The sequence below is a fragment of the Panthera onca genome, chromosome D2 (assembly GCF_046562875.1).
Source record: "Panthera onca isolate mPanOnc1 chromosome D2, mPanOnc1 haplotype 2, whole genome shotgun sequence".
Lineage (NCBI taxonomy): Eukaryota > Metazoa > Chordata > Mammalia > Carnivora > Felidae > Panthera > Panthera onca.
The window spans coordinates 63611861-63639752 of record NC_138349.1 but is presented as its reverse complement, the minus strand read 5'-3'; the positions used below and the strand labels follow the sequence as shown (position 1 = coordinate 63639752).

Here is a 27892-nt window from a genome sequence, read left to right as displayed (position 1 = left end):
TGAAGAGAATCTCTTTGCGACAAGAAAACTCAGCAGTAACTCTTATCCTGGTTTCACATTTCAAGAATTTGCCTAGGAATACACCAAAACAGGCTTTAAAAAAAAAAAAAAAAAAAAAAAGCTGAGTCATCAGGGTCTTTCAGAAGGAAAGAAACCTCTTTAGGTTGGGAAATTTTGGCTCCTGCGGGGAGGGGCGAAGATTGAGTGCCTGGGGACTAAGGAGGGGAGGAGGCGTGTCCATCAGAGATTGGGTGCGGGGCGGGGGGGGGCTTCTCGCCTTATTTCTTCACAGCATTTATACTTTACTAGATTTAGTTCTGCCGGTTAACTTAGCACCAGGATGCTCGGCTGGTACCGCTAGAGTAGATTAGGTTATTATTTGGGGACATCCTCGGCCCCGTTGTTTAGGACGAAGAGGTCCTAAAACGAATACCTGGACCTTCCTGCGGGCAGATCCGCGAACATACCCAGCCGTGCCTCATCTTCACCCACAGTCTCCCGCTCCCCAGTAACTGTAAAGTGCAAAAAAGCTTGCCAGGGCCTGCAGAAAGCGCAGCGCCTCGGAGCCTGGCACGCTTTTCCCCTTCCCTCCCCCGGGGAGCGATCCCAGCAGCTCCCCGCGTGATGTCAGTGGGATCCTGAGCCCCATCCGCTCCACGGCTGGGGGGCGGGCTGACCGTGATCCCGCACGCCGGGCAGAGCGCTCGAGGCCTCTCCCCCCGCCCCGGGGTCCCCGGCAGCCGCGCGCGCCGCCCCCGCCGGCCCGCGCCACGCTCCGCCCTGGACGCCGCTGGTCCCGGCGCGGGGGTGCGCGGGGGGTGGGAGCGGGCCCCGGCTCAGCCTGATTTACGGCTCTGCTGAAAACCGCTTCGCTCCCGCAGCAGCAGCACCGGCCGCGGCGGCAGCAGCAGCGGCTGCAGCTGCAGCAACAAGTCGGGTAAGTGGCCGCAGCTGGGCTTCTGCGCCTGCGGCCCGGCCCGCAGGGCGCGGCGGAGGGGGCCGGCGGAACCGTCCCGGGCTGGGGAGGGGGCCTGTCGCCTCCACGCGGCCGGGAGTTGGGCGCGCGGCCCCCACTTGCGGAAACTCGTGCGCGCATGTATCCACTCTGGCGCCTGGGGCCGGCCCGCGGCGGAGCGGGGGCGGGGGGAGCCGGGACCCTCCGTGCAGCGTCTTTGCCAGCTGCCCGGCTCAGGCAGAGGAAATTGGGGCTTTTCGGCCAACCCTGTGGACTGGGGTTCCCGCTGGGCCCTTGAAAGCGGGAGTACTCCCAGAGCGCGTGATAACCCGGTTCCCCATTCAGGGATGCCACCACTTTCCCATTGCCACCTGGAATCCAGACTTCCCTTTCCTGGGCCTTTTGGGCCAAGCTGTGCATCCTGTGTCCACAAAACTGGTCGTTAAACAGCCAGGTGTAGCACAGGAAGAGCTTCCCCTCTCTGGGGGGCCAGAGGCTTATTAACCTGGAGGCTTTGCCTAGCTGGCTGGGGACCATTTGCGCCTCTGCTTTTGAGGAGGTTGAGGGCCCAATAACAACACTTTACAGTGTTGACCCTTAGCTGAGCTTCCTCTCTTGGGGGCCCAATGCTTGTTACATTTAAGCAGAAACTACTCCTGGAGGGAATATGTGTGCCCTGTTTGCAGAATAGGGTTGCTACCAGTCATCTGTTGCTAGGGCTAAGATAATAAATTCCTTCAACGAAACAAGAACTCACTAAAGAGTTACGCTGATACCTGCATGGTTCAAACATTGGTCATCTCTAGAGGTTATCCTATGAAAACAGGATCACAGAGAAAAATCCATTGAGAGCACGGTATTTTTATAAAGGCTTGGCCACGGCCATGGCCCCACTTGGGTCAAAACATATCTGATATCTTGAGTTCCCAAATGTCAGTAAATCTGTAATATGAAGGACAATGATAACACTTTGGTTTATGTCATCACAACAATAACTAAAGGCGAAATCTCAGGTTGAAAAATTTCCAGCTCATTGTGTGCTTAATGCCACTGCGTCTAGCTTGAGTGATATTTTTCCTATGCTTGAAGAAAGATCGCTGAACTTGCATTCTCAGGACAAATGTTGACAACTCATGTGAGTTTTCCTCACGTTTGGAATTCATGCTTATCAGGATTGTATCCATAAAATAGGGCACAGGTTTGCAGTTAGTGGTACTAAATTCAGGAGGGCAGGAAACTTGAATTCCACTTCTGGATCTGTCATTTACCATCTGGCTTTGAATTAATTACTTTACCTCCTTGCTTCAGTTTTCATATCTGGTAAAAGAGAATGTTACCCACCTTTTTTTTTCCTTTTTTTTTTTTTTTTAATCCTGGGTGGGGTTGGCAAACTCTTTTTGTAAAGGTCAAGTAGTAATTTTGGCTTTACCAAAATAGTCTCTGTCTCAACGCCTCACTCACCTTTGTCTTTAGTGCAAAAGCAGCATTAGACAATACAGAAATGAGTGAATGTGGCTGGATTTGGCCCACGGATCACAGGTTTTTATTTTAATATAAGATATTATATGCAAAAGTAATTTGAAGCCAAAAGTCCCTGCCCTCATGGACATGGGTGGCAACAGGCATTTTAGTAGGCATTTTTTTTAACAGACATGTAAGCTACCTGTTTCATTTGGCCCTGCCCAGGACTTGAAGAGTAATGCAACAGAAGGCTTTTGAGGAAAGCAGATACCCCTGGCAGGAGTCCTTTGAGAATGTTGCTGTGTGCCTGCCATTCCGCTGTCCGAGGTGTGGAGACCATACCAGATTTAGAAGCCTGTCTTCGCTGAGGGCCCATCTGGAATTCAGTCACAGCTACCAGGAAAGAACCCTCTTGACAAAATGCAGCCTCTTTCCATCCCTCAAAGACACAGACCTAGTCACTTCCGCAGAACCCCTGAAACAGGGAAAATTGCAGAGCACTGGCAACGTGGTGAAGCAGAAACCGAGCTATGTTAACTTGTATAGCATTTCACACGAACACTCCAAGGACAGGAAGCCATTTGAGGTGGTGGCAGAGCGGCCAGTGTCCTACGTGCAGACCTACACCACGGTGGACCTGCGTGCGGACTCACTGGAGGGGCCACGGGCCAGTCCCGGCCTGCCCACCTCGGACACCAAGGCTGCTTTCGAGGCTCACGTCAGAGAAAAATTCAACCGGATGGTCGAGGCCGTGGACAGGACCATCGAGAAGAGAATCGATAAACTCACCAAAGAGTTGGCCCAGAAAACTGCCGAACTGCTGGAAGTTCGGGCAGCCTTTGTGCAGCTGACGCAGAAAAAGCAGGAGGTGCAGAGGCGGGAGCGGGCCCTGAACCGGCAGGTGGATGTGGCCGTGGAGATGATTGCAGCGCTTAGGCAGCGCCTGACCGAGTCGGAGGAGGAACTGCTCAGGAAGGAAGAGTAAGTGGTGCTGTGCCATCGCTCTAGGCACCTCCCCCCAGCTTACAAGCACATCTAAGGCGAGGTTTGGTTTTTATTACTTGAAGGTACCTTGGCTGCATTTCTCACTGATACAGTTGAACTTCGGAGGCACAAGGCTTTTTGATAGTATATACCCTCTCTGTGTAGAGCCTGCAGCCCAGCAGCAGGAAAGTCAAAATACTTAGTTCTTTCTCGCCTTAGAAGCTACAGAACATTTTTAGCGAGAGCAGTAGCACTCTATCCATGGTGGGATCCAGCACCAGCTGGGGAGTGGGGGGGAGTTGAACATGAAGGCAGAGAGGGGCCCTAGGGGAGCCAGTCCTCCTTGATAGGCTCCATGCAGTCGAGTCAGGAACAAGAGATGCTGTCTTACTCAAGTGTAAAAATATGCTGTAAATACCAGTGGTTCTGGCTTCTTTGCCATTTTGGATTATCTGCTAGTGTTAATTAACTGAGAATCCATTTAATTATAGTTTTTATTTGGAAGAAGCAGATATTAGGAAACCCAGAGGAAACTTCCTGATACTACTGACTTCCATGAGTTAAGTTTGAGAATTTTCTTTTTGTAAAATGGTACGTGATACTAGAGTAGGTCAGGCCTGCTTGCAAAGAGTTGACAAGCTATTACTTTAAAAAACATCATACTTGGGAAAGCATTTCCTTATCATTAATTATGGCATCCACTCAAACTAGAAAAGCATACATAACAATGCAGTGTATTTCCCAAATGCGGAGTGTTGAATTTAATTTTAAATGGAGGTTCAGAATTCGTAGAATCAAAGGGCATACAAATTGGTACTCTAAGACAACCTAGAAGGAAGATTTCAAGTAATTTAGATTATATTATAGAGATGGACTTAATTTCATACTCTCTTTGCCCACTGGCACTCTTCTATCATGCATTGCCTCTTAAAGTGTAGTAATTAAAGCTTCTTTCATTTGGCAAGAGGATAAGAAACCGTGTGTATTAAAGAGATCATCACCCGGTATCACTAAATGCCTACATTTGACCTACAGGGAAAGCCTGCTCTGATCAACTAGAAATTTTTTTAATTACAGAGTGAGGACAGATTTGAGTTAGCCACTGATTTATTTGCTTTTAGGGAAATGATCTCTAACAAAAAGTTTCTCTCTTGGCGTGGGGAGTTTCCTGGTGGGAAGTTAGTGCCAATACCCATTATGGCCACCAGGGTGATTAATACTGCGTCACTGGAAAAATGGCAGATGGGTTCCCCTATGTGCAAAGAAAAGCTTAGAATTACATTTGTGGTATTTCTGTTTGATTGACGAGCAGTGAATTTAAAAGTAAAACAGGGGCGCCTGGGTGGCGTAGTCGGTTAAGCGTCCGACTTCAGCCAGGTCACGATCTCGCGGTCCGTGAGTTCGAGCCCCGCGTCGGGCTCTGGGCTGATGGCTCGGAGCCTGGAGCCTGTTTCGGATTCTGTGTCTCCCTCTCTCTCTGCCCCTCCCCCGTTCATGCTCTGTCTCTCTCTGTCCCAAAAATAAATAAAAAACGTTGAAAAAAAAATAAAAAAAAATAAATAAATAAATAAAAAAATAAAAGTAAAACAAACTGGGGCGCCTGGGTGGCGCAGTCGGTTAAGCGTCCGACTTCAGCCAGGTCACGATCTCACGGTCCGTGAGTTCGAGCCCCGCGTCAGGCTCTGAGCCCCGCGTCAGGCGCTGGGCTGATGGCTCGGAGCCTGGAGCCTGTTTCCGATTCTGTGTCTCCCTCTCTCTCTCTGCCCCTCCCCCGTTCATGCTCTGTCTCTCTCTGTCCCAAAAATAAATAAAAAACGTTGGAAAAAAAAAAAATTAAGAAAAGTAAAACAAACTAATTGCACATATTTATTGTCATGTTTTATTTATTAATTACACAAGTCAAAATGAATGTGGGATTTGGGCCGATGGTTGCCTGGAGGGAAGACAGAATGATGGCAGGGAGGATCAGATAGTTAGATCTAGGTTGTTGGCAAGGTTCTAACTTTTATTTTGGGTTGTGGGTTCAAGAGTGCTTTCTTATGAAAAACATGTGGTTAACTGACTTAGTGGGCCATGCATGGATCAGTTGTAGTAATGTTAATCCAGTGTGGTCACCTGAGGACCAATTGAAAAAGTAATCCATACTTGTAAAAAAAGATTTAACAGGGTGGAACTGCATGTACTAAAAGTCTCCCTCTTCTCCAAGCGTACCCTACTCCTTCCTCCAGAGACAGCCACTGTTTAGCTCTGTGAATGTCCTTCCAGCCCTTTCCTGTGTACACACAGCCCTTTGTACTTTATATGCAGAGAGAATTATTTTCCCAAACGGAATCATGGCACATACTGTTCTACCACTTATGTGTGGAGTTTGCTTTTAACATAGTATGTTGTAGGCATCTTTCATGCATTAAATATAGGATTATGTCATTCCTTTTGGCTATTGCATGGTATTCTGTGGTGTGGCTGCTTCATGGCTGATTTCATCAGTTTGCTATTAATGAATACACAGTTTTGTTCCATTTCCCTGGTATTAAAAATAATGCCTCCCTTAACATCCTTGTACATACATCTCTGTTCACGTTTTTGTGAATATATTTGGAGATAAATTATGAATTGGTTTTTAGTAGGTCATTTTGGACTATCAGGGAAAAAAGCAATAACATTAAAAAAAACTTTAAATGAAAATACAGTGAAACTGCCTTATACTCTTAAACATAAAATTAACAAAGTCGTCATTTTTTTTAAGCTTTTATTTGGTCTGTCGTATCAGTTTCTGTATTCAGGCCTCAAATAATCACTCTTTCTGTACATAAAATAGCACTGAAAGGGTCTTGTTTCCAGAAAGGACACTGGAGCTCTTGGCCTGAGAGGGTGACTGTGGCCAGCCCCCTCGGAGTCTATAGTAGTGTTCAGCCTCCCTGATGCCCACCCCTGCCCCCAAAATGGGGATGCAAGCCAGCTGCGCAGCTGCCATACCGCTGAAACTGCGTTAATTTGACTGGATTTGCCTGGCTAGGATGTGTGCCTTCCCTCCTCACCATCCCTCACAGAGCTGTGCCTTCCACCAGAGACGTGACCTTTTAGATATGAGAAGATCCTATTTGGCCGTGAACTAACCAGGAACTGCACTGCCCTGCTAACCCCCTCCGAATGAGCTCTCAAGACTCATTTGTGAGAGGAAGTAGGCGGTTACAGTCCGATTCGAAATTGCCTTAAACTCTGGGGACCCTTCGAGACACAGATGGTGTTTTAAAAAAATGCAAACATCTACATGAGGCTCTCTTGCTAATGGATTTCACATGAGGCTCCTCTGCTTACGGATTTGTTCTCTCAACTTTAAAATCCTCTTTTTTTTTTGAACTGAAATAAAAGACTCCAGGGCTGCTTCTGCCCTGCAGCCGTCTGCAGGCTGAACCCCTTGGACTGTGGAAGTCCTGTGTACACTCGATGACAGAGGAGATTGTTTGAATAGGCAGCATCTTACACTCTGGTGCTGGTGAGTCTCATCACACGTCTGTAGAGAGGTATCTGTATGTTTCTGGAGTGCACATCCAAAAAAGTGTGCCTTGTCTTCACAAAGTCTCTGCCACTTTAAAAAGTCCTATTGAAACAGGTACTTACTTATTCAGGAGTATTCAGAGCTATAGGGTAGCACTGCCCGTAATCAGGTAAATCAATCCCAGCCAACCTTGCTGTAAGGTATCCCTTAACAAGAAAGGATAAACTTGGATACTAGCTGATTTGTGGCCGAGTTGGTCACCCAAAGTTTGGAGGACATCAGTGGAATAACAGTAATCCCAAGTTTTCTTGTACCTCCTCCTGCAGGTAAGGCTGGAAAGTCCTAATTGAGTACCCGTGATGTGCCCAGCACTGTGCTAGGTGTATATAGGGAATATGAAATTCATGCTCTTTTCCCCTGAGGGGCTAACACTCTTCATTGGAAGAGTAAAACGTATCTGTGAACATGTCTGTGTTCAGACCCAAGGTAGTTTGAACAAATGCTTAAATACAAGCCATGGTTTCAAATTGATAAACTATTAGAGATAAACCATTTTATGTGGCAAGGCCACACTGGGGAATGAGGAGGAAGGCGAGTATTTGCATTGGTGGCCGGGGTGACCAGGGGAGATCGACATTGAAGGGAATAGCAGGGAGAAGGGAGACTATTGGAGATGGCCCCGAGGAGATCATGTGATTTTGGAACTAGAAGGTACTCCTCGTCTCCTTCAAGATAACGCTCTCATTTTATAGAGGCAGAATATAAGGACCAGCACAGTGGAATGACTCACCCAAAAATTTAGTGGTGGAGCTGAAATTGAAACCAATATTCCCTGTGTCTCTGCTGAGTGCTTTTTTCCATTAATTCACTGTCTCAGCCAGACTTTTGAAAATGTGGTATTTGCCCAAAGCGTCAAGAGTTATGTAATAATGAAGCTGGTCCATTTTGGAATGAGCTTGCTTCTTTGCTGTTTTGAGAGAGCCGCAATGGTGACATCATGTATTTTTCTGATGAGATTAAAGGAAATGTCAGCTGGCATCAAAGGTGGTGGGAAATAGGGAAATGCTAGCGTCATAAGTGTGGTTATGATATTAAACTTCTGGAGCACCAGCCCAGGGCTTTTAACTTGCCACAAGGGCTTTTAACTTGACTCTCTGGATGTCCGAGGCCAGTCCAAATGGAGCACGTGCCCCTGCCAGCCCTTGATTATGGTGAGGGGCCTCTTTGTAATTCTACCTAATTTCCATCCTACTCCCTTGCAGGTTACGATAGATATAATCTTTCCCTTCTTCCTTCATTATTTGCCCTGTTCTCGGCTGGGAGTTGGCCAGAAGACAAACCTTCCACTAAGTGCCTGCTGAATGCTAGGTGCTGTTCTAGGTCATACAGTAGTAAACCAAATGAGTCCAGTTTCTCCTTTCATGGCAGGAAGAGACCAGGAGGTAAAATTACACATTTTGATATGATAAAAGAGGCATACAGGGGTAGCCTGAGCCAGGTAATGTGCATTTAGGTTTCTATCCAAATAGGTTTCTATCCCAAAGCTGGCTGTGGGATGCTGGCCTTTTAAAAGTAAGTTTGGGGGTGCCTGGGTGGCTCAATCGGTTAAGCGTCCGACTTTGGCTCAGGTCATGATCTCACGGTTCGTGGGTTTGAGCCCCGTGTCGGGCTCTGTGCTGACAGCTCAGAGCTTGGAGCCTGCTTTGGATTCTGTGTCTCCCCCTCTCTCTGCTCTTCCCCCACTCACGCTCTGTCTCTCTCTCTCTCTTTCTCAAAAATAAATAAACATTAAAAAAATTTAAAGGTAAGTTTGACTTGGTAACTTGCTTTGCACAGCTAAACCCTCTTGCCACTTAATTACAACATTCCTATTTTTGATCAGCTAAAGCAGTGAGTAGACAACTTGGTCTCCAGATGGATCCATTGCTAGGAAACAGGCCAGGAAAAATCATGTTACACGTAGGGTTCAGTGGAACAGGAAGGGGTCTGTTTGCTCCACATTTTAATGTGTTTAGATAAATGAGGTCCTCTCTTTCCAGGCTGTTTCCCATGAAGATTTACAAACTAATATAGGAAAAACTAGATGTCAAACATGCCCTTTTATGGATGGTAAAATTTGGAGACCAAGGAAAATACTCAGTTTTTCTGTGTGTCTCACGTTAGTGCATCTTTTTTCTCTCTCTGGACTGAGGGGCTTAGAATGTAGTGTTGACCTACTTATTACCAATAAGAGTAATTTGACTTACTTAGGTAGATCTTAATGAGAACTATATACCTTTTGGTTTAGTCAAAGAAGCCGAAAGAGAAAGATGAGGCAAAGGGTCACCAAAAGTAGGGATGACGTGACTTCAGACGGGCTGTGGGTGCGGATTCCACCCTATGGGGGGCTCCTTGGGGTACATCGGAGCCAACCCTGAGCTCCCAAGGTTGCAGCCAGGCTCCCAGCATTGGAAAGGGGTTGACAACAGCTTCAGGATTTGCCTCGTGGCTGACATTACGGTCTGTCTGAAGTGCTCTGTGATCAATAGCTAGACTATTTTTAGCTAGAGGTATTTTTACCATTTCACATACCTCCAAAGAGGTTCATAAATCAGTAATGTAAAATGAAATTTAAATAACTTGGTAGGGCTTTGCCTTTGGGAGGAGAATATGATTTTAAAGTGTTATTTAAGAATAGAAGAGAGGCATCAATTTTAGATCCCACCCTCAGCCTTGTGGGAGGTGCCTGTATTGTGGATTACTTTTTGGTTTTATGCCCCAGTACTTGTTTGGAAAAAGATAAAAAGAAACCTCAGGATCTATTTGTCAGTTACAGAGTTTCAACTAGAGATGTAGTTTTACATTTTGTGCGTTCAGCAGGAATTTTTTGCACCCGTATTGTGTGCTGGGCTCATGTTCGATACTGGGGTAGCACAGCAGAAGGGCAGGCAAGGTCCCTGACCTTACAGATCTCACAGTGGAATGGGACAAATGGCATGACTAACCCTCTCTATAGTGTGCAGTGCGATAGGGGGCAGCGTTCTGCGGGAGAACACAGCAGGAGAACACAGCAGGTTACCTACCCCGCACCTAGGCATGTGTGGGAAAGCTTCCTAACAGGAGAGCCCTGAGGTTAGAAGGCTCCTGAAGAGTGGGGACTAGGGAGACGCAGAGGAAGGGACCCCAGTGGAAGAACAGCATGTTCAGAAATAAGAATCTGGTTCACAGGCTGAATGAAGGGAGTTCCCTGGTGCTGGAGCAGAGAGGGAGGTGCTGTGCATTTATGAGGCCCAAGGGGAGCGTGAGGCTACAGGGTGGCCATGAAAGCTGGACACATAGGGAAATAACTATAAATTATAATACATGATGTGATCAGTGTGTTGCCTCTTATTAACAACGCATGGTTCAATGCCTATGTAAAATTGCAGTGAACACTGTGGTACATTAATGCACATTTCCCTCTATCGCTACATCTCCTTCTGATGTTTATTTTTGAGAGAGAGACAGAGCATGAGTGGGGGAGGGGCAGAGAAAGGGAGAGACACAGCATCTGCAGCAGGCTCCAGGCTTTGGGCTGTCAGCACAGAGCCCAATGCAGGGCTCGAACTCACAGACTGCAAGATCATGACCTGAGCCAAGTTGGACGCTTAACCAACTGAACCACCCAGGTGCCCTTCTTTACACCTGCTTCTAGAGTGGGTTTGTCACATGATAGTATATCTTTGATTTTTTTTGAATTATTTTGCCTTTAACCCACCTCAGAAGTAACTGAGGGGTTCAATCTGTAAAAAAAAATGAAATATTATCTGTGTCTCAGACCTTATGGCCACCCTGTAAATGAATGAGCACATGAGGGAACAAATAGTTTTTCTAAATAAAGCTTCGATAGCACTGAAAGGGCTTTTTCACTCATTGCCTCTTTCTGAATCTCAGGATACTGACAGATTGCTTAGCTCTGTGAATCATTCTGCAGTAAGCTTCAGGCCAGTTTCTTATCCCGTGCTGATACTTTTTCCTTTAGTATCAAATAGTGATTTAAATAAGCGTATTTTCTGCTGAAGCCTAAAACCTTGTATCCTATCATATTTAACTTTTTTTTTGAGAGAGAGAGAGAGAGAGAGCGCACACAGGCATGCATGTGTGAGCAGGAGAAGAGCAGGGGGAGAGAGAATTCCAAACAGGCTCCCTGCTGCTAGCTCAGAGTCCAATGGGGAGCTCGGTCCCATAAACCATGAGATCATGACCTAAGACGAAACCAGAGTGGGACGCTCAACAAACTGACACACCCAGGTGCCCTATATTTAACTTTTTAAAAAATATGTATATGAGAAGCTAGCAATGGGCCTGTAAGTGGCCTAGAGTCTGCTAGTTTCCCTGAAGCTGGTTTGTATCCACAGCTTGACTGGATTTCACTCAGGTTTGCCTTTATCTTCTCTCCCATCTGGCCTTCCAGCCTTCTCACTGTTCTAAGTCACAGGGTTTAAGAACCTAAAATAAAACCACACAAGTCTCTTCTTCTTCTTCTCTCTGATGGCATCGTATTATTCTTTTTCTTGGTTATTCTGCTCAGCTTTGTAATTACATATTTATTTCAGTATTTGTTTGCTTCTCCCAGGGCGCCTGGGTGCCTCAATCGGTTAAGCTTTTGACTTCGGCTCAGGTCATGATCTCATGGTTCATGAGTTCAAGCCCCATGTTGGGCTCTGTGCTAATAGCTGAAGGTAATCTGCTTCAGATTTTGTGTCTCCCTTTCTCTCTGCCCCTCCCCTGCTCGTGCTCTCTCTTTCTCAAAAATAAATACACATAAAAAAAAAATTTATAATGTTTGCTTCTCCCACCATATCAAGGGTTAGTATACCACCAGCCTGACCCAGCCTGCTAGCTGTTTTTGAGGAGCTTGTGAGCTAAGAATTTTTAATTTGAAAAAAAATGAAAAGAAATAGAATAATTCATGACATATGGAAATTATATGAAATTCAAACTTCGGTGTCCAAAAATAAAGTTTTATTGTTATACAGTCTTTATGTATTTTTTGTGCTAGGTGGAGTTGAGTAATTGTGACAGAGACCATATGGGCTGTAGAACGTAAAATATTTACTCCCTGATCCTTTGCAGAAAAATGGGCTGACCCCTGGGTTAGGCAGTAAGCTTTGTGAAGACAGTCATGGGTTCACGAGTGCCTCACCAGTAAGCCCAGTACCTGTTAACATTCAATAAATGCTTGTTGAATTACTGAATAGTGAAATAAATAAGTGTATGATCTGTGACTACATCTTACTAGTGTTCTAGCCCTCGTTGCCCACCCTCACCTGAGTTCTGAGGTTCAGAATCACATGTACAAAGCCTGACAGCACTTCTCAAACTTTTTGACACAACTTCTCCTTATACTGCTAAAAAAAAATATCTGAGGACCTTCAAAAGTTTTTGTTTGTGTGAGTTTTATCTATCAATATTTCCTTTATTAGAACTTAAAACTTAGAAATTTAAAAAGACTTATTATTTAAAAGTAGCAATAAAAAAACCCATTACTGGTTAACAACTATTTTCCAAAAACAATTTGGCAAAGAGGGCAGCTTGGTTTTACGAGTTTTGCAAATATTTTTAATATCTGGCTTAAATAGAAGGCAGCTGGACCTTGTTCCGTATGCATTTAGTCTGTTGCAAATTTGTTGTTTGGTTGGAGTAGATAAAGGAAATCCATCCTCTTGTGTGTCTGTAGTAAGAAGAGGGAGGGGTACTTTATTTTATTTATTTATTTATTTATTTTTTAATTTTTTTTAACATTTATTTATTTTTGAGACAGAGAGAGAGCATGAACAGGGGAGGGTCAGAGAAAGAGGGAGACACAGAATCTGAAACAGGCTCCAGGCTCTGAGCTGTCAGCACAGAGCCCAACACGGGGCTTGAACCCACGGACCGCGAGATCATGACCTGAGCCGAAGTCGGACGCTTATCCGACTAAGCCACCCAGGCGCCCCGAGGGAGGGGTACTTTAATAGCTTTTTCAGAGAACAGAGGATATTCTGCTTCGATACTGTGCCATAAGTCAACAATTGGTAGTTTCTTCAAGAATACTTGAGATATGGAACCTGTACTCATATTAGTGCATATTTTGTTCTCCCTTACATTGAAATCCATTGGTCTTCCTTGCACTTTGAATGGATATTTTACTCTTTGGGGTATAATTATTTTAAAAAATTTTTTTAATGTTTTTATTTGTTTTTGAGACAGAAAGAGACAGAGCATGAGCAGGGGAGGGGCAGAGAGAGAGCGAGACACAGAATCCGAAGCAGGCTCCAGGCTCTGAGCCTGACACAGGGCTCAAACTCACAGAGGGCAAGATCATAACCTGAGCCGAAGTCAGACGCTTAACTGACTGAGCCACCCAGGCGCCCCTGGGGTATAATTATTAAAGAGACTACAAACGCGATATAGTTAAGCCTCTTCCTTTTTCATTCAGGAAATTCCCAAGATTCCTTGGGGAAATATGAGGTGTTTCTGGATATTGTTAATCCAGATTGAACAGGATGTGAAAGGGGAATCTGAACTTGTGCACACATGCTATACCATAATTAGCCACTGGGTTTTGTTGCTGTTTCTATCTAATACAGACACCCAAACATATTCTTGGTATGAGGAACTTTTCCAGCCATTGTCTTGTATAACCTCTGATTTAAAATTAAATCATCAGACTTGTTTTAACTGTCTTTTCTTTTTCTTTGTCTTTCTTTTTTTTAGTTGATGTGAAACATTCATAAACTGAAATTAAGTTAGTATTGGTGCCAGGTTGGTTGAAAAATACAAAGGGTGTTAACTTCTCAGCTTCAGGGCACAAGGTAATTGGGTGAGGGAGAGGTTAGAAAAAGATGCTTCTCTTTTACAACTTAACATAACACTCCAGGATCAGCTAGGAGCATTAATGTTACTTTGCAGGAGTTTTAAATAGAACCAGTAGCAAAACATTACATGATTTAAAAATACAGCTACAGTCATAAACTATATTGCACTTAGATTTGTTTTCTTGCTTTTGGGATGTTAATCCTATGGGATTAAGCTGTCAAATATTGCTGTTTTACATTTTAAGCTTTATAGCCTGAGAGCCCCAAAATAGTACATATGCATAGAAAAAAAAAGACTAGAAAAGATATACAAGGATATTGATAGCAGTTACCTGTGGGTGTTGGGATTATGGGTCATTTTTTGTTTCTTCCTTGTCCTTTTAAAATATTCATTACAACAAATATATATTGAACATTATGTTTCATGTATTATATTGAATGATGGGCTTAGAACAGAGAACAAAAAAGCTGATTCGGCCCTTGCTGAGTTAGATCTTCTAATTGGTCAACTTTTATGTTTCCCATAATAAATGTAAAATATTTCTGTAATGAGATAGATATAGTAAATATTATAAACCAAAATGAATTGAAGAAGAATTCACTGGCTCATTCTCTGTGTTTTTCTTTTGGATGGTGGAGAGGGTTGTGGGTTTTGGTTGCTTTCCCTAAAAGTACAGTTTGGAGACTTGTGTCATGATTCAGGTATCCTAAATATCGCCTATGAAGTATCTACAGTGGGCTTGACTCTGAACGAATGGGCACCTTATTGTTAGAAAGAGGAAGGAACAGACGTTTCCCGGGCTGTGTTTTCTAGCGATACTTTTGCGCTCCATCTCAGCCATTCCTAGGAGCTGTGATGGATATAGCATGTAGCATGCTGGATGTAGCACCTGAATGGACCTTCCATTATTTTGCTGCTAGTTAGGGTTACTTAAGAGGCAGATCAAAGCTGAATGAGCCATGGTAGAGCTTGAAAATTCGCTTGTGTCCGTGGCCTGAACAGCTTGGAAAGTGCACATCTTCCGTTCAGGCCTCATACAGAAACATCTGGAAATAAACTTGAAACTTGATGATGGGAGAAAACTCCTTTCCAAAAGGACTCATTTCTTTTGTGTGAATATTTCTTAGCTACTGAAAGATAATAGAATTATCGTGGGATTGGGGTTTATATTTGATCCTGGATGGGAAACAAGAAAAAAAGGGGCTACTATAATAAGCAATTCTTTGATGCATCATGTTAGAACCTGTCTCTTTTCTATTTTTATAAGTATATAATTTCCAAGGTTTTACAGAGACGTTTGACTCTGTAGGAAATGTGAGAAAAGTTTCAGTATGACCAAGTGTGACATATTTGTGAGAAAAAAAATCACAACTAATTGTAAAAGTGAGTCACTGACTAGTTGTACAGAATAAAGGAGCTGGAAACCACTACCAGCAATTTTGTAAAGATCTTCTACAAAACTTCCTGGGCCAGACCTACCTGAAGTTCTACTCTCAAGAAATTATGGCACTGAGTGGAAAGTACAGAGAAGACAATGAATTTCATCAACTGTCTAGAGCAGCTGCATGAGGTTAGATTTATTTATTTATTTATTTATTTATTTATTTATTTATTTTGAGAGCAGAAAGAGACGGAGAGAGAGAATCCCAAGCAGGGCTCCAACTAATGAACAGATCATGACCTGAGCAGAAATCAAGACTCAGACCCTTAACCGCCTGAGCCACCCAGGCACCCTGAGGTTACATCCTTTTTAGTGGGATTTCTTAATCTAAAATGAAAGAGGCTGGGAGGATGGTGATCAGTCTTCAGAATCTTGGTTCTGCATAAGTTGAACATGGCCAGAAAAATGAGGGGGCACTCCTTGAAGGTCGAGAGAGATTCTGAAGACCTATAAAAGAAATACTATATCCAACAGGTAGTAAAATTATAGAAATTCATTGCCTCTTGTGGGCGTGGCAGGGCATACAAAGGGAAAGGCTGAAAGGATCTTCATAATTTCTCACTAAGTAAGGCAAATTGGATGGAGTTGTGATAATAAGCACCTATTGGTCGTGTGTGTGTGTGTGTGTGTGTGTGTGTGTGTGTGTGTGTGTGTGTGTGTTTGTAGAGTTGCTCATGAGAATGGCTACCAAATTGTTACATTGTTTCAGAATAATGGGGTTTCTTTTACATTTCTGATGTGTTTGAGTTTGTATAAAAAACTGATTTATTATAAATCAAAAAAAGTATGGTTTTCATACATGCATTGGAAATAAGAAGATACAAAGTAGTAATAAGGTTATTAAATTTTTCTTTGGATGGAACTAGAGTATATTATGCTAAGTGAAATTCATCAGAGAAAGACAAATATCACATGACTTCACTTATATGTGGAATTTAAGATACAAAACAGATGAACATAAGGGAAGGGAAGCAAAAATAATATAAAAACAGGGAGGGGGACAAAACATAAGAAACTCTTAAATACAGAGAACAAACTGAGGGTTGCTGGAGAGATTGTGGGTGGCAGGAGGGGCTAAATGGGCAAGGGGCATTATTAAGGAGGACACTTGTCGGGATGAGCACTGGGTATTATATGTAGGGGATAAATCACTGGAATCTACTCCTGAAATCATGATTGCACTATATGCTAACTAACTTGAATGTAAATTAAAAAATTTTTTTCTGGATTTGTGAATCACAGTTATGTGGATAACAGAATGTTGTTTTAGGTATTTTCCTCAGCTTTTTAGGGAAGGGCACCCTGCACGTTGATTGTCCTGTGTCCTCTAAAATAGCTTTCCCAGCGGTCCTTGCATCTGCCTGGGGATGGCATGTCTTGGACTGTTTCACTTTTAGCTGAAACACACAGTTGGACAAGGTGACTCATCTTATACACTGAAGTGCTCAGCCTGGCCTTTTGTTTCCTCTCTGTACTCTTTTCTCCCCCACAACAGCTAGACTTTTAAAATGTAAGTCAGAACATTTCTCAAAAGCGTCCAGTGGCTTCTGATGTCATTTATAAGAAAATCGAGCATCCTCATGGTGGCCCCTACTTTGCCTGTCCTCCCCCTTCCTCCCTGTGCTCCAGCCACACAGGCCTCCTTGCTGTACCTCAGTCCTGTCTGCATGTTTCCACCCAAGGCCTGGCTTGCTGTCCCTGGATATCTGCCTGGCTTATTCCTTGCTTCCTTCAGGTGTCTGTCTAAATGTATCCCCATCCAGGTCATCCCTGACTCTGCTTTCTAAAATCTCACTCACACGCTCCCTCCCTCTGTTACTTTCTGTCCCTTTGCGTCCAATGTCCCTGTTTTCTCCCTAGCACTTACCACCACCTGACATATGTATTGATTTGTATATTTTATAATGACTGTCTCTTTCTACTAAAATGTAATCTCTAAACGTAACCACGGAAATGTAGCATTATCTCTTGTCATGGCCGTGAGCATACTGCCAAGGGCAGTACCTGACGCATAGTAAGCACTCAATAAATATGTGCTGAGTGAATGAATTCCTGTCTCATTTCTCCACTCTGTGTTCTGACATTTTTGCCTTGCAGAGAAGTTGTTACATTCAACCATTTCCTGGAAGCAGCAGCTGAGAAGGAGGTTCAAGGGAAAGCTCGGCTCCAAGACTTTATTGAGAATCTGCTGCAACGGGTAGAAGTGGCAGAAAAGCAGTTAGAGTACTACCAAAGCCAGCAGGCCGCTGGCCTCTGCCGGGACATCGGTGAGCACATGGTAAGTCACACAGATCCAGCCACCAAGCTGTGGTCCTTGGATATGGCGAGACTGGGTCCAGGACAGAGGAAGAGGGAGCTGGGGAATGACTTACAGGAACCTTCTAGGCGTCATTTGAAAGCCCTGCACCAGCCATGCCTGTGTTACGAAGTGACACCAGAGGATCCAAGACGAGATCTGGGATGCACAGTTGTCTTCAGCCTGCGACTCCACACCAAGATAAACAGGCAGGAATAGTTTTATATTACAGAGTAACAGAGTTGGAAGTGTCCAAGCAGATCATCGGTGTCAACCTGGGCGATCAAGTAGATTGGAAAGTATGTCCCATTTTGGAGCTCTTCAAGAGAATCTTAAGAAAGCTTTGGCCTTTTTAAGTAACAGTGGGATCTAGCCACGTACCTCTTTTTTCTTTAACCGGAAGGACAGCACCTTCCGATAGTTTCTATAGTTGAAACATTCTTTAAGTAGATTTTGAAAAGGTCTTAGAAAATTTCACAAGTGACAGTTCTATAATAGATTTCTGCATACAAGTTTACGTATCGTTTCAGGGACTTAAGAGACCCCCAGAGCCCAGATGAGGACCGTGCATACGGCTGAAGGTCCAGATTCTCCTCAGTGGCTTGATCAAGATTCTCTGGTGTTTTTGGGGGTGGGAGGAGATACAACACCCGTGCTCCAGATGAGGGAGATGGTTGGGCAGATTTGCCCTCCAAACAGTTTTTTTTTCTTATAAGCAACAAAAGCCAAAGAAAGGATTTTTGAAACCCCAGAGTGGTTTACTTATACTATTTTCATGATCTATTCAACCTTATTTATGCTTACCCCCTTCCCAAAAGATTTAAAAATGATTCTTCACTTCCCCACACGTGGACTGTCCATGTCAGGAGAAGAAAAATAGGAAACATTTATGCTAACCAGAATGTTGGAAAAGTTGCTATTGGCTGATTAAAAAGTTTAGTTTGAGAATTCTGGAAGCCAAGAGTAAAAGGAAACATGTTAAATAAAGAAGGAATGAGATGAAAAGCAGGTGGAAAAAGAAGGCAAGAGGGAGAGACAGACAACAGGAGAAAAAGGGAGAGAGGAAGGAAGAAGTGAAGAAACCTGCCGTCTTACTGTAATGTACACTCAGCCTTAGAGCAGTGAAACAATGGGAGCTCTAGAAGTTTCCGGTCAGGAACAAAAATAGACTGGAAAGAAGTAAGTTTGTTACTTCTGTGAGATTTCAGTTACTGTAATCAAAGCAGTTGCAGCCGTGTACGTGTTGATTATTTTCCTGTTGGTGTCTGTGGTCTCAGAGGGAGCCTATACTTCCCTCCTCTGTAGAGTCCAGTCATAACTCATTGTGGCTGGAAGGACACACTGAACCCTTTCCTGCCTTTTTCCCATCCTGCCCTCTATTGGGAGGGAGTGCAGCATGAAGTCACGGAGCTCACATGTGAGGTGAAAAGGCCTGGCTTCCAGATCATTAGCTCCCCTCTCCTGACTGGATGAGACCATTTGTCTTCCTGGACCTGTAATTCTTCTATAAAATGAAGCAGTTGGGGGTGCCTGGGTGGCTCAGTCAGTTAAGTGTCCAACTTTGGCTCAGGTCATGATCTCATAGTTCATGGGTTCGAGCCCCATGTCGGGCTCTGTGCTGACAGCTCAGAGCCTTTTGCCTGCTTCGGATTCTGTGTCTTCCTCTCTCTCTGCCTCTCCTCCACTCACATCTGTGTCTATCTGTCTCTGTCTCTCTCAAAAATAAATAAACATTAAAAAAGTTAATAACAAACTAAACTAAAATGAAGCAGTTGGACTAGATGCTCGCTAGGGTCTTGCGCCTCTTAAATTCTCCGATCATCACCTGACTTTGGTGGTTAAGAATTCTAAAATAAAAGTGTAGCATTAACAGCTTGACTATTTAGGCTTATAAGTAACCCAGAGCTAAGAAATGTGTAAAATTTTACTATACTAAGCCAAGAGGATCTTAAAGAGAGAAAATAATGGAAGGCAAGGAGGAAGAGAGGAAACCGAATAGTTCTCTCTCTTACTTATATTTCTGTGCTCACTTTCCTCTGCTTATTTTTCCACTTTGAAAATTAAACATCTTTTCAAAGACATTGCTAGTCATTATTTTCATCACAGTGGCACCACATAGTCACAAGTTGGACAGCATCTCAGCGGCTCTAGTCAGCTATGTATATATGAAGTTACGTGCGTGTGTGCCTGCCTGTACACACACAACACACACGTATGACACATAAATACGTAGATCTACAGGCACACATTTGTGTGCATACATATATATACAGACACAGCAGGAACTTGATACATAGTTGTGTTTATGCCTTCTGTGTCCTAAACATGGCATGATCTGCCTTCATCAGACTTGATCCACCTAAGGAAGAATTGAGTAATGGAAAGAAAGTAAAATGCAGTCAAGATGATAGTGGGGAAGATAGAAGTGAGCACTGACTGTGAGTAGGACATGGTCAGGCCACAGTGAGGTGGACTGTGGGACTCCCGTGGGGAGGACACATTGCCCTGAGAAGACCAGGAATGAGGTGCTTTGTTTCCGAAAGGATTGAGTACTTTCCGTGTTTTCATGGAAGTCCTCTCAACTCTGCGTTGGACCATAATGCACCGCATCACAGTGCAGTCTTCGGTCCTTCAGACCGTTTCTCCCTTTTCCTTTCATCTATGTCATCTTAACACTATACATGCACCTGTGAAATTAGGAACAGTGTCTTTGATGTAAGGCACGTGCTAAGTCTGGCCTCCCAGGGTTCCTGTGGTTGTTGTACACACACAGAGGAACTTGGATGCTTTTGGCAGGAAAAGCTCTGAATCATAGCTTTATTGACTTATTTGGCCCACCTTAGTGAAGGTACAAAGCACTGACCAGCCCAGGCTTCTGGAGCCTAGCCCCACCCAGGAGAGCTCCTTGCCCCAGTGCACCCTGGGAGGGAGCAGAACATTCTGACCCATTCCCTCCACACCTCAGCTTATGACAGCCTGGCATGCCACCCCAGTTAGTGCCTTTTCTGAAATAATGTTTTCAGCCTCTTTGTTTTCCCCTTAATTCCCTTGAGCATTTGTGTTCCTTTTTCACCTGCCTGATTTCTAAAAATGTAACATGCTTACTCAGATCCTTTGTCTTTATGCTCTGAAAAATGCTGTTGAATTAGACCTAAAGTGACCTAATATCCCATCTGCCAAAAACACGCACAGAACTGCCCAAATGGAAGGTCATGAAACAGCTTGGATAATCTTATTTTAAGTGTTGCATTTATTTCCGGTAGGTTGCTAAGTTAGGACTAGCTGCCACCCATTTAATACACGTTTATTGGGGACACAGCTCTTTCTGAGTGCCGAGGAAACTGGGTGAATGAGGTAGGTGAGGTTCCTGCTCTCATGAGGAAGGCGACGGCATCATAAACAAGTAAACATGCAACAAAGATGGTTTCCTGTGGTGACAGCCCCTTTAAAGGAAAAAGTAAGATGATGTGTCTGAGTGGTCCTTATGGTCAGGAACAGCCCTGCACGGGAGGCCACATTTAGACTGTGACCTGAATAACCAGAGGAAGGCAGCTCTGTGCACACTGGGAAGTGGCTTAGAAGGGAACAAGCTTGGCATGTTTGCGTGAGAAGAGTTGAAGTCAGAGATTCAAGAAGGATCCAGATCATGCCGGGGTTTCTGGGTCACATAAGGAGTTTGGACCCATTCTAGAACAGAGAGAAGCCATTGATTGGACAGTTGTGAGCAGGAGGTGAGCTGTTTTAGCACAATCACTCTGGCTGCGGGGTGGGGGAACAGATAGGTGCAGGACTGGGACACAGGTTAGAAGGCTGTGGTGGTGTGGCAGATGGTAGCTTGGTGAGAGCAGAGATGGAGAGAAATGGCAGGTATGGGGTGTATCATGGGAATAGAATTGGCTAAACCAGTTGGCCTTGCTGAAGGATTACTTTTTTAGCAGGTGAGGGAAAGGGAGGAATCAAGAATGGATCTAACATTTTGGCCTGAACAGTTCAGTTTGCAGTGCTGCTATTTACACCAAGGGAGGTTGGAGGAGAGCTGGGTGTCCAGTTTCTCTAACCCAAAACAACCCGAGACACCACGTTTGAGTTTTAGAAGTACATAGGTTGGCTCTCAGTACAAATTTATTTATATTTTTCCAACCTGGAACCTTCCTTGAGGACTCTCTCGATCCCCATCCCCAAACTCGCCTCTTCCTAAACAAAAAGAAGGCAAAATAGTTGGACGAGGAGAAAACAGAGACAGTGAGGTGGGTTAAGGAGGAAGAGCGTTCCTGTCTGCCTGCGGCTGTATGGCCAGAAGGAACAGTGGCCTCTTGTGTTCACAGGGAGGAGAGCATGTGAGGTTCTGTGGGGACTGTGATAACCGCCCTGCCTCCACCCGAGGCCCCATGATCTATAGGATCACTGGAGAAATTCCAGCCCAGCTATGGATTCCACGAAACTTTTGTGTACAAACTGCACACTTTTACACAAACACATACTCTTTGAGAAGGCTGTGCCGAGTGAAGTCTTGTTTGGACTTGGAATGTGCTCACTTGGGTTTGAAGCCCAGCTCTAACACTGGTAAAGATTGAGGCTTCAAACCAGCTGCATCACTTTTTGGCCTTGTTTTCTACATCTGTGAAAGGGGGATGCCAATGCTTGTCTCATAAGGTTGTTTTGAGGGTTAATTGTGGTTATGTAGTCCGTATTTTATCCAGTGGGTGATGTACCGACATGCACAAGTTATGGTACCTGTACATGTGCGTATATGTGAGGCTTATGGCTCATCGGCACCCACACTTGTGCATTTCCCTTTATGTAATATACAGTAAATTCTTTTAATTTCCTGAGGTCCCAGCAGGGTCCATCAGTGACATTCATAGGCACCAAGGTTTTGGTTCTTAAAACGTTTTGGAAGTCAGGGACCTCTTTGAACATTTGATAACATTGTTCGCCTTTTCCTCAGGGAGGGAAGTATGTATGTGTATGTAAACACACACACACAGTTTTACATAAAATCCCAGAGTATTACATATACATGTACAACATATCATCAAACTATATGCTTACATACATAGATATAGTAAAGTGAAAAAAATTTGTTATGCCTTAAGAATAATTTTAAAAAGTAGGAGGCACTTTATTTATTTTAAAGTTTATTTTTTGAGAGAGACAGAGACAGCGTGAGTAGGGGAGGGGCAGAGAGCGAGAGAGAGAATCCCAAGCAGGCTTTGCGCTGCCAGTGCACAGAGCCTGATGCAGAGACTGAACCCACAAATCTGTGAGATTGTGACCTGAGCTGAAATTGAGTCAGATGCCTAACCCATTGAGCCACCCAGGTGCCCCAAAGTAGGTGGCAATTTAGAGGAAGAAAAACCCTACACGTTTTTGTTTGTTTTTACGGTTTACGCATATACTAATGTCTATCCAAGGAGCCGGGCTGAGCAGCCCTTACTGGTGGCTGTGGGGCCACGGCTCATACTGCTGCGGTTCCCAGAAGCTGCCAGCCTAGTGTTTGCCTGAGCCGTCTGTCCTGTCTTCTTTGTATATTGCAGAACCTCATGACCCTCATGCAGGCAAGGTGCCTTTTTCTGTACACATTGATTAATCTCGTGTTGAATCCAGCCAGTGTGAGCAGGGTCAACCATAAAGCTTACTTTTGACTGAATCAGAAGGCAGATGCCAAGAATCCCATCTTGCCCTGCTGGGCACATGACCCTCAAAGTTTTAAGAAAGCTGCTTTCTGGGGTGCTGGGTGGCTGTTGGTTAAGCATCCAACTTCGGCTCAGGTCATGATCTTGCAGCTTGTGGGTTCGAGCTCCGCATCAGGCTCTGTGCTGACAACTCAGAGCCTGAAGCTGCTTCAGATTCTGTGCCTCCTTCTCTCTATGCCCCTCCCCTGCTCATGCTCTCTCTCTCTCTCTCTCAAAAGTAAATAAACATTTTTTTAAAAATTAAAGAAAAAGCTGCTTTCTGATTTGCTTCTGACTAAAGCTCAAGCTGCAAACAGATGACCCAGGGTAGTGACCCTGCTATGCTGAACTTAGTTTCTCTGATTATTTGAATACAGTAGGGACTCGTGTGTTGGCCATACTGGGCCCCAAGACCAAGATGGCCCTTACTACATATTTTCTTTGTCCTCCTCTTCTTCTGTTTGTCTGCCTGCTGATATGACACCACTACTTTGAGTGAAGGCTACCCCAGGGAGATCAGGAATTGAAGGTTGGGAATACGCTGGGTTTGCCTCTAAAGTGGATGGTGACATCTGGATCACAAAATGATAGTTTTCAATTTGTTTGGCAAATGATATTTGAGCCCAACCACAAAAGTGCATATTTTATGGGCAGTGGAAAATAATCTCAGTGATAGATGGCCTCAGGGACAGTTGTGGAGTTGGTCTTCATATGCTCTCACTTTAGAAATGATGTATTTTAGGCAATAAACATTTTATGCCAATTTTCCCTTTAGTTGATACACTGTGACCAACCACAGCTGTGGTAAATTAGCTGCATATGCAGCCTGAATTAATCAGGAAATAATGGCATATCATTCTAGTTTTATAAAACATGTTTCTTCGAATGTTGCTGTATTAGAGGGCTCTTCAACATTTTGAAATTTCTTAGATCTACTGATAATGGCTTCTTGGAAATCTCAGAACCGGGAGCACAGAGGCTCCCAGAGTCAGCTGAGGCTGAACACGAGACAAGACGTTCTCGTTCAGTGCTGGGATAGCAGGTGCCATGGGCCGTGTTACCCATAGCAGTTACTGGCTTCCTTAATGGGAACAATTTCTTAAAAATAGAAGCGAGAAAGATTTTTAAAGTCAGTTCCAACGTTCAAGCGAAGTAATGTTTCTTCTTATTTGTTTTCCTTCAGCTTACAGATATCTCCTCAAATAGGAAACCCAAATGCCTGTATGTATATCTTTTTATACTTGGGCCATTTGATAATGTTTGCATAATGTATTTTCCTGTTACGTTTTATATGGTATCTATATTATAAGTGGACTTGGAAGTCTTAAGTGAAAATGTACCTGCCCGTGTACCTAATTTTGTAAATTGTGGATATGATTTTTAACGATGCTGATAGCCTTATAGCAAATGCCATATGGCAGTATGATAGTATTACTGGAGTACTTTTACAGTATTCTGTAGTGTAACTTTCTCTTATTGAAGTACAGTTATAGTCATAATAGCTCTACAGTGCTATTAATGTGTGTGTGCTACATTAGATATCTATAATATAAACAGATGTGTAAATTTATACTATGATTCATATACTTTGTAATTGCTTTGCTACTACTATATACAGTCACTTAAAGAGTCCAGGGCTATGGATTCTGGTCCCAACTTTTCCAGAGACCAGCTGTGTATGTTTAATCCTAGAGAGTCACTTAAATTTTCTATGTCTCAGTCTTATCACTGGTGAATACAGCTAGCAAGATCTCCCTGGGAATTTGACGTCATGAGGTCGTTTCGTGAAGGCCACAGGAATTTTTGAAGGAAAAATACCAATTTATATTTGACTTAACTGGTGGCATTACTGCCACTCTAGCATGCAGGAGTGATTGTGCCAGGGATGGGTTTTTTCTTTAAAGGTTCTAAACAAAATCTTTCTTTCTGCTCATCTCCCTCTGTGCGACCATCTGTAGAAGTCGAGGGCACCCACATTCTGTGTGTAACCACGCTGATCTCAAGATCCATTTTCATCCAAAGGGAAGGAGCTACCTGAAAAAAGCCAAGGATGATAGAGCCAGCATGCAGCCCACTAAGTCCATTCACGAACAGGCTGAGTCCCCACGAGAACTCTGCAGACCATCGAAGAAAGGGGAGCCTCTGGGGTTTTGCCGAAAAGGCAACATCAGGCCCAAGGTGGCCAAAAAGAAGCCCACAGCAATTGTGAACATCATCTGAAAGGGGGGTGGCCCTGGACCACCATTGCTGGACTTTGTGGAATGTTGTTCTAGGGGCCAACAATAATGCCCTTTTGGATACATCCCATAGTAAGACACATTGGGAAAAAGAAGGGCATAACACATTTATTTTGTGTCTGTACAAGCACCTGGATTAACCAGAATTTGACAAACGGGAATCTCGGGGAACCAGAGTTTTATTATAGGCCCCTTTTAGAAGCAAGAGGCAGATTACAGAAAGAATTGAAAAAAAAATGAAAGCAGTTTTATTCCAAAATGTTAGTAAAAGCTCCAACTTGTAAAATAATTAGACCACTCTCCAGTAATTTCTGTACCTGGGTTTCTGTGCAGGGGTGATTAAACCTAGGACCCAAGGCCACACAAACCAAGTATTCTGGTTAATCAAGATTTCAGTGTTTGGGTTGCTTCAGGGACTCGTTCAGTTAGACTTCAGTTCTCATTTCTACTTTGTTCGATTCAGGTTTGTTATTTCTCTGGGAGCACGTTTATTCAGATTTGGGGGAGCCTCTGCTTTCTTCTTTGGCTGCGTATTCTGCACCCAAGACCAAGCCACAGCCTCTGTCTTCATAGCCGTTATTATTGCCTGTGGTTGGGGCTGAAAAGCCGATTAAAACCGTAAAATCCTTTGATCAGCATCCGTCACTAGTTCAGGGTCTGAAGGTTGGAATGTCAGCAGATGGCACGTGTAGTGCATTGAGAGCCAGCCTGGGACACTGTTGATGTTACTCAGCCTTTCCCAAGACCTATTTCCCTGGTCGTGTGGGCAGCCTCCGTGAGCTGCAGGCATGACTTGTCTCCTTGCTGGCCTCACTCTTCACCTCCTGCTGCCTCTGTGCCCTTTGATGACTAAATATACGTCCTTCCCTTTCAACCAGGTATTGGAAGTGTTCGCTGAACACTGCTTTTTAAAGTAGTTTCTGAAACAAACAGTGCACGTGGGATCCACAGTCTGAGACTGTCCCTCTTCCCTCCCTAAAATAGCCTTTGTTTCCACAAGGAACCATCTGTTAAGAACCTTCTGCTTTATGATTTCCCTCAAGAATGAATTTCCATTTTCCTTTTTTTTTTTTTTTTTTTTTTTTTTTTTTAACGTTAACAATATCATCAGGTCTTCTGCAGAGTTTACAAGTGCTGACATCCTTCTGGAAGAAAAGAGTAGTTATGTCCACAAATATATACATATATATATATATATATAAAACAAAATATATATGTCAAGTATATTAATAATTTATTTTTAAATACTCATGCAAAAGGTGTGTGTTTGTGGTGGGTGGTTTTTAAACTATATACATTAGTTCATGTAAGTTGAATTCTCTTCTTTTAAAAATTAAAATTGTAACCTAATTAACGTTAGTAGAATGATTGTTATTACAATAAGCATCAGATTAGCAATGCATTAAAAATAGGTATAAAGCAGTTACTTAAAATTCCAATAAATTGAAAAGTGTAACTTATCATTATACAAACATTTTGAACCTATCATAGTGAAAATGTTGATTTTTGAACCTTCACTTTGACATCTGGCTCACGGGGGTGGGCCATTCGTATGATATACAGGCAACTATCAAGTGGGGAAAAAACATTGCTGTGAAGTGAATATCACTGTTTAGGCTAACACTGTAAAAATTGTAATGTTATAATTATTGTTTATTTGGAGAATTAATCTCCTCCAAAGTTATTTATTATTGGTGTTTATACCATGATTGCACTCTAGCCTTTTACATACTAAAAAACTGACTTGTTGTATTGCATGCCCTTTGTCCCGTAACACGTGTGTGCAATGACAACAACTTGTTTTTAAAGGTAGTATAGCCAGATTTGGTTTTGTTTATTTAATGTGACCTACATTTTCGATTTTTATTTAATATGCCTAGAGGGCATGGCAGCGCTCTTTGACAGTGGTACTCTGTGATCTCCAGAAAGCACCATAATGTCATATCTACTGTATGTACATTACATAAGACAGATGATTTTAAGATTTATTATATTAAAAAATTCTTTTTAATTCCAACTAAATTCTGACCTTCATACAATGAAATGCATTATAGATGTTGTGCTTCCTTAGAGACATAAATTTGCTGTTGAAACATGGGAGCTGGCTCACTCCAAGGGATATTCCACCTACATACCATGGCCCAAGCCATGTACTGTGTCCAGCTGGGGTCTTATTTTTAAATATATATATTTTTTGTCCACATGGGCAGTCAACCTGTGAGTTGATTTTTGAAGAAATTACCAAAGTTTCTGGGAAAACATGTTCAAGGTTAAACTGAAGAATGGATCTAATTTTTATGATTTGTTTTGTAAGGAAGAAATTTTTCTTTGAACTAGTCTTTCATTCTTTCTTCCCAAAGTTATGGATTCTCAAATGCTAAATTCAGGTTGCTTAGACACTGTTTTCCAGTATTCTGCAGGGTAGATCAGTTGTATGTAAGTTGGAATGTTCTTTTCCCAGAATTGATAAGAAAAAGTTTTTAGATTATGAAATATTATAATAATAAAGCTATATTTATGACTAA

General features: G+C 43.3%; 1 protein-coding gene across 1 annotated transcript; it reads left to right on the top strand.

Moving 5' to 3' along the window:
• Positions 1 to 791: 791 nt before the first annotated feature.
• ZNF365 (zinc finger protein 365) lies at positions 792 to 27892 on the top strand. The gene is made up of 5 exons (XM_060642662.3): positions 792 to 937; positions 2642 to 3397; positions 17257 to 17437; positions 24314 to 24351; positions 25089 to 27892. Exons 2-5 carry the CDS (start codon positions 2655 to 2657, stop codon positions 25348 to 25350), a joined length of 1224 nt encoding a protein of 407 aa, XP_060498645.1. The 5' UTR covers positions 792 to 937; positions 2642 to 2654; the 3' UTR covers positions 25351 to 27892.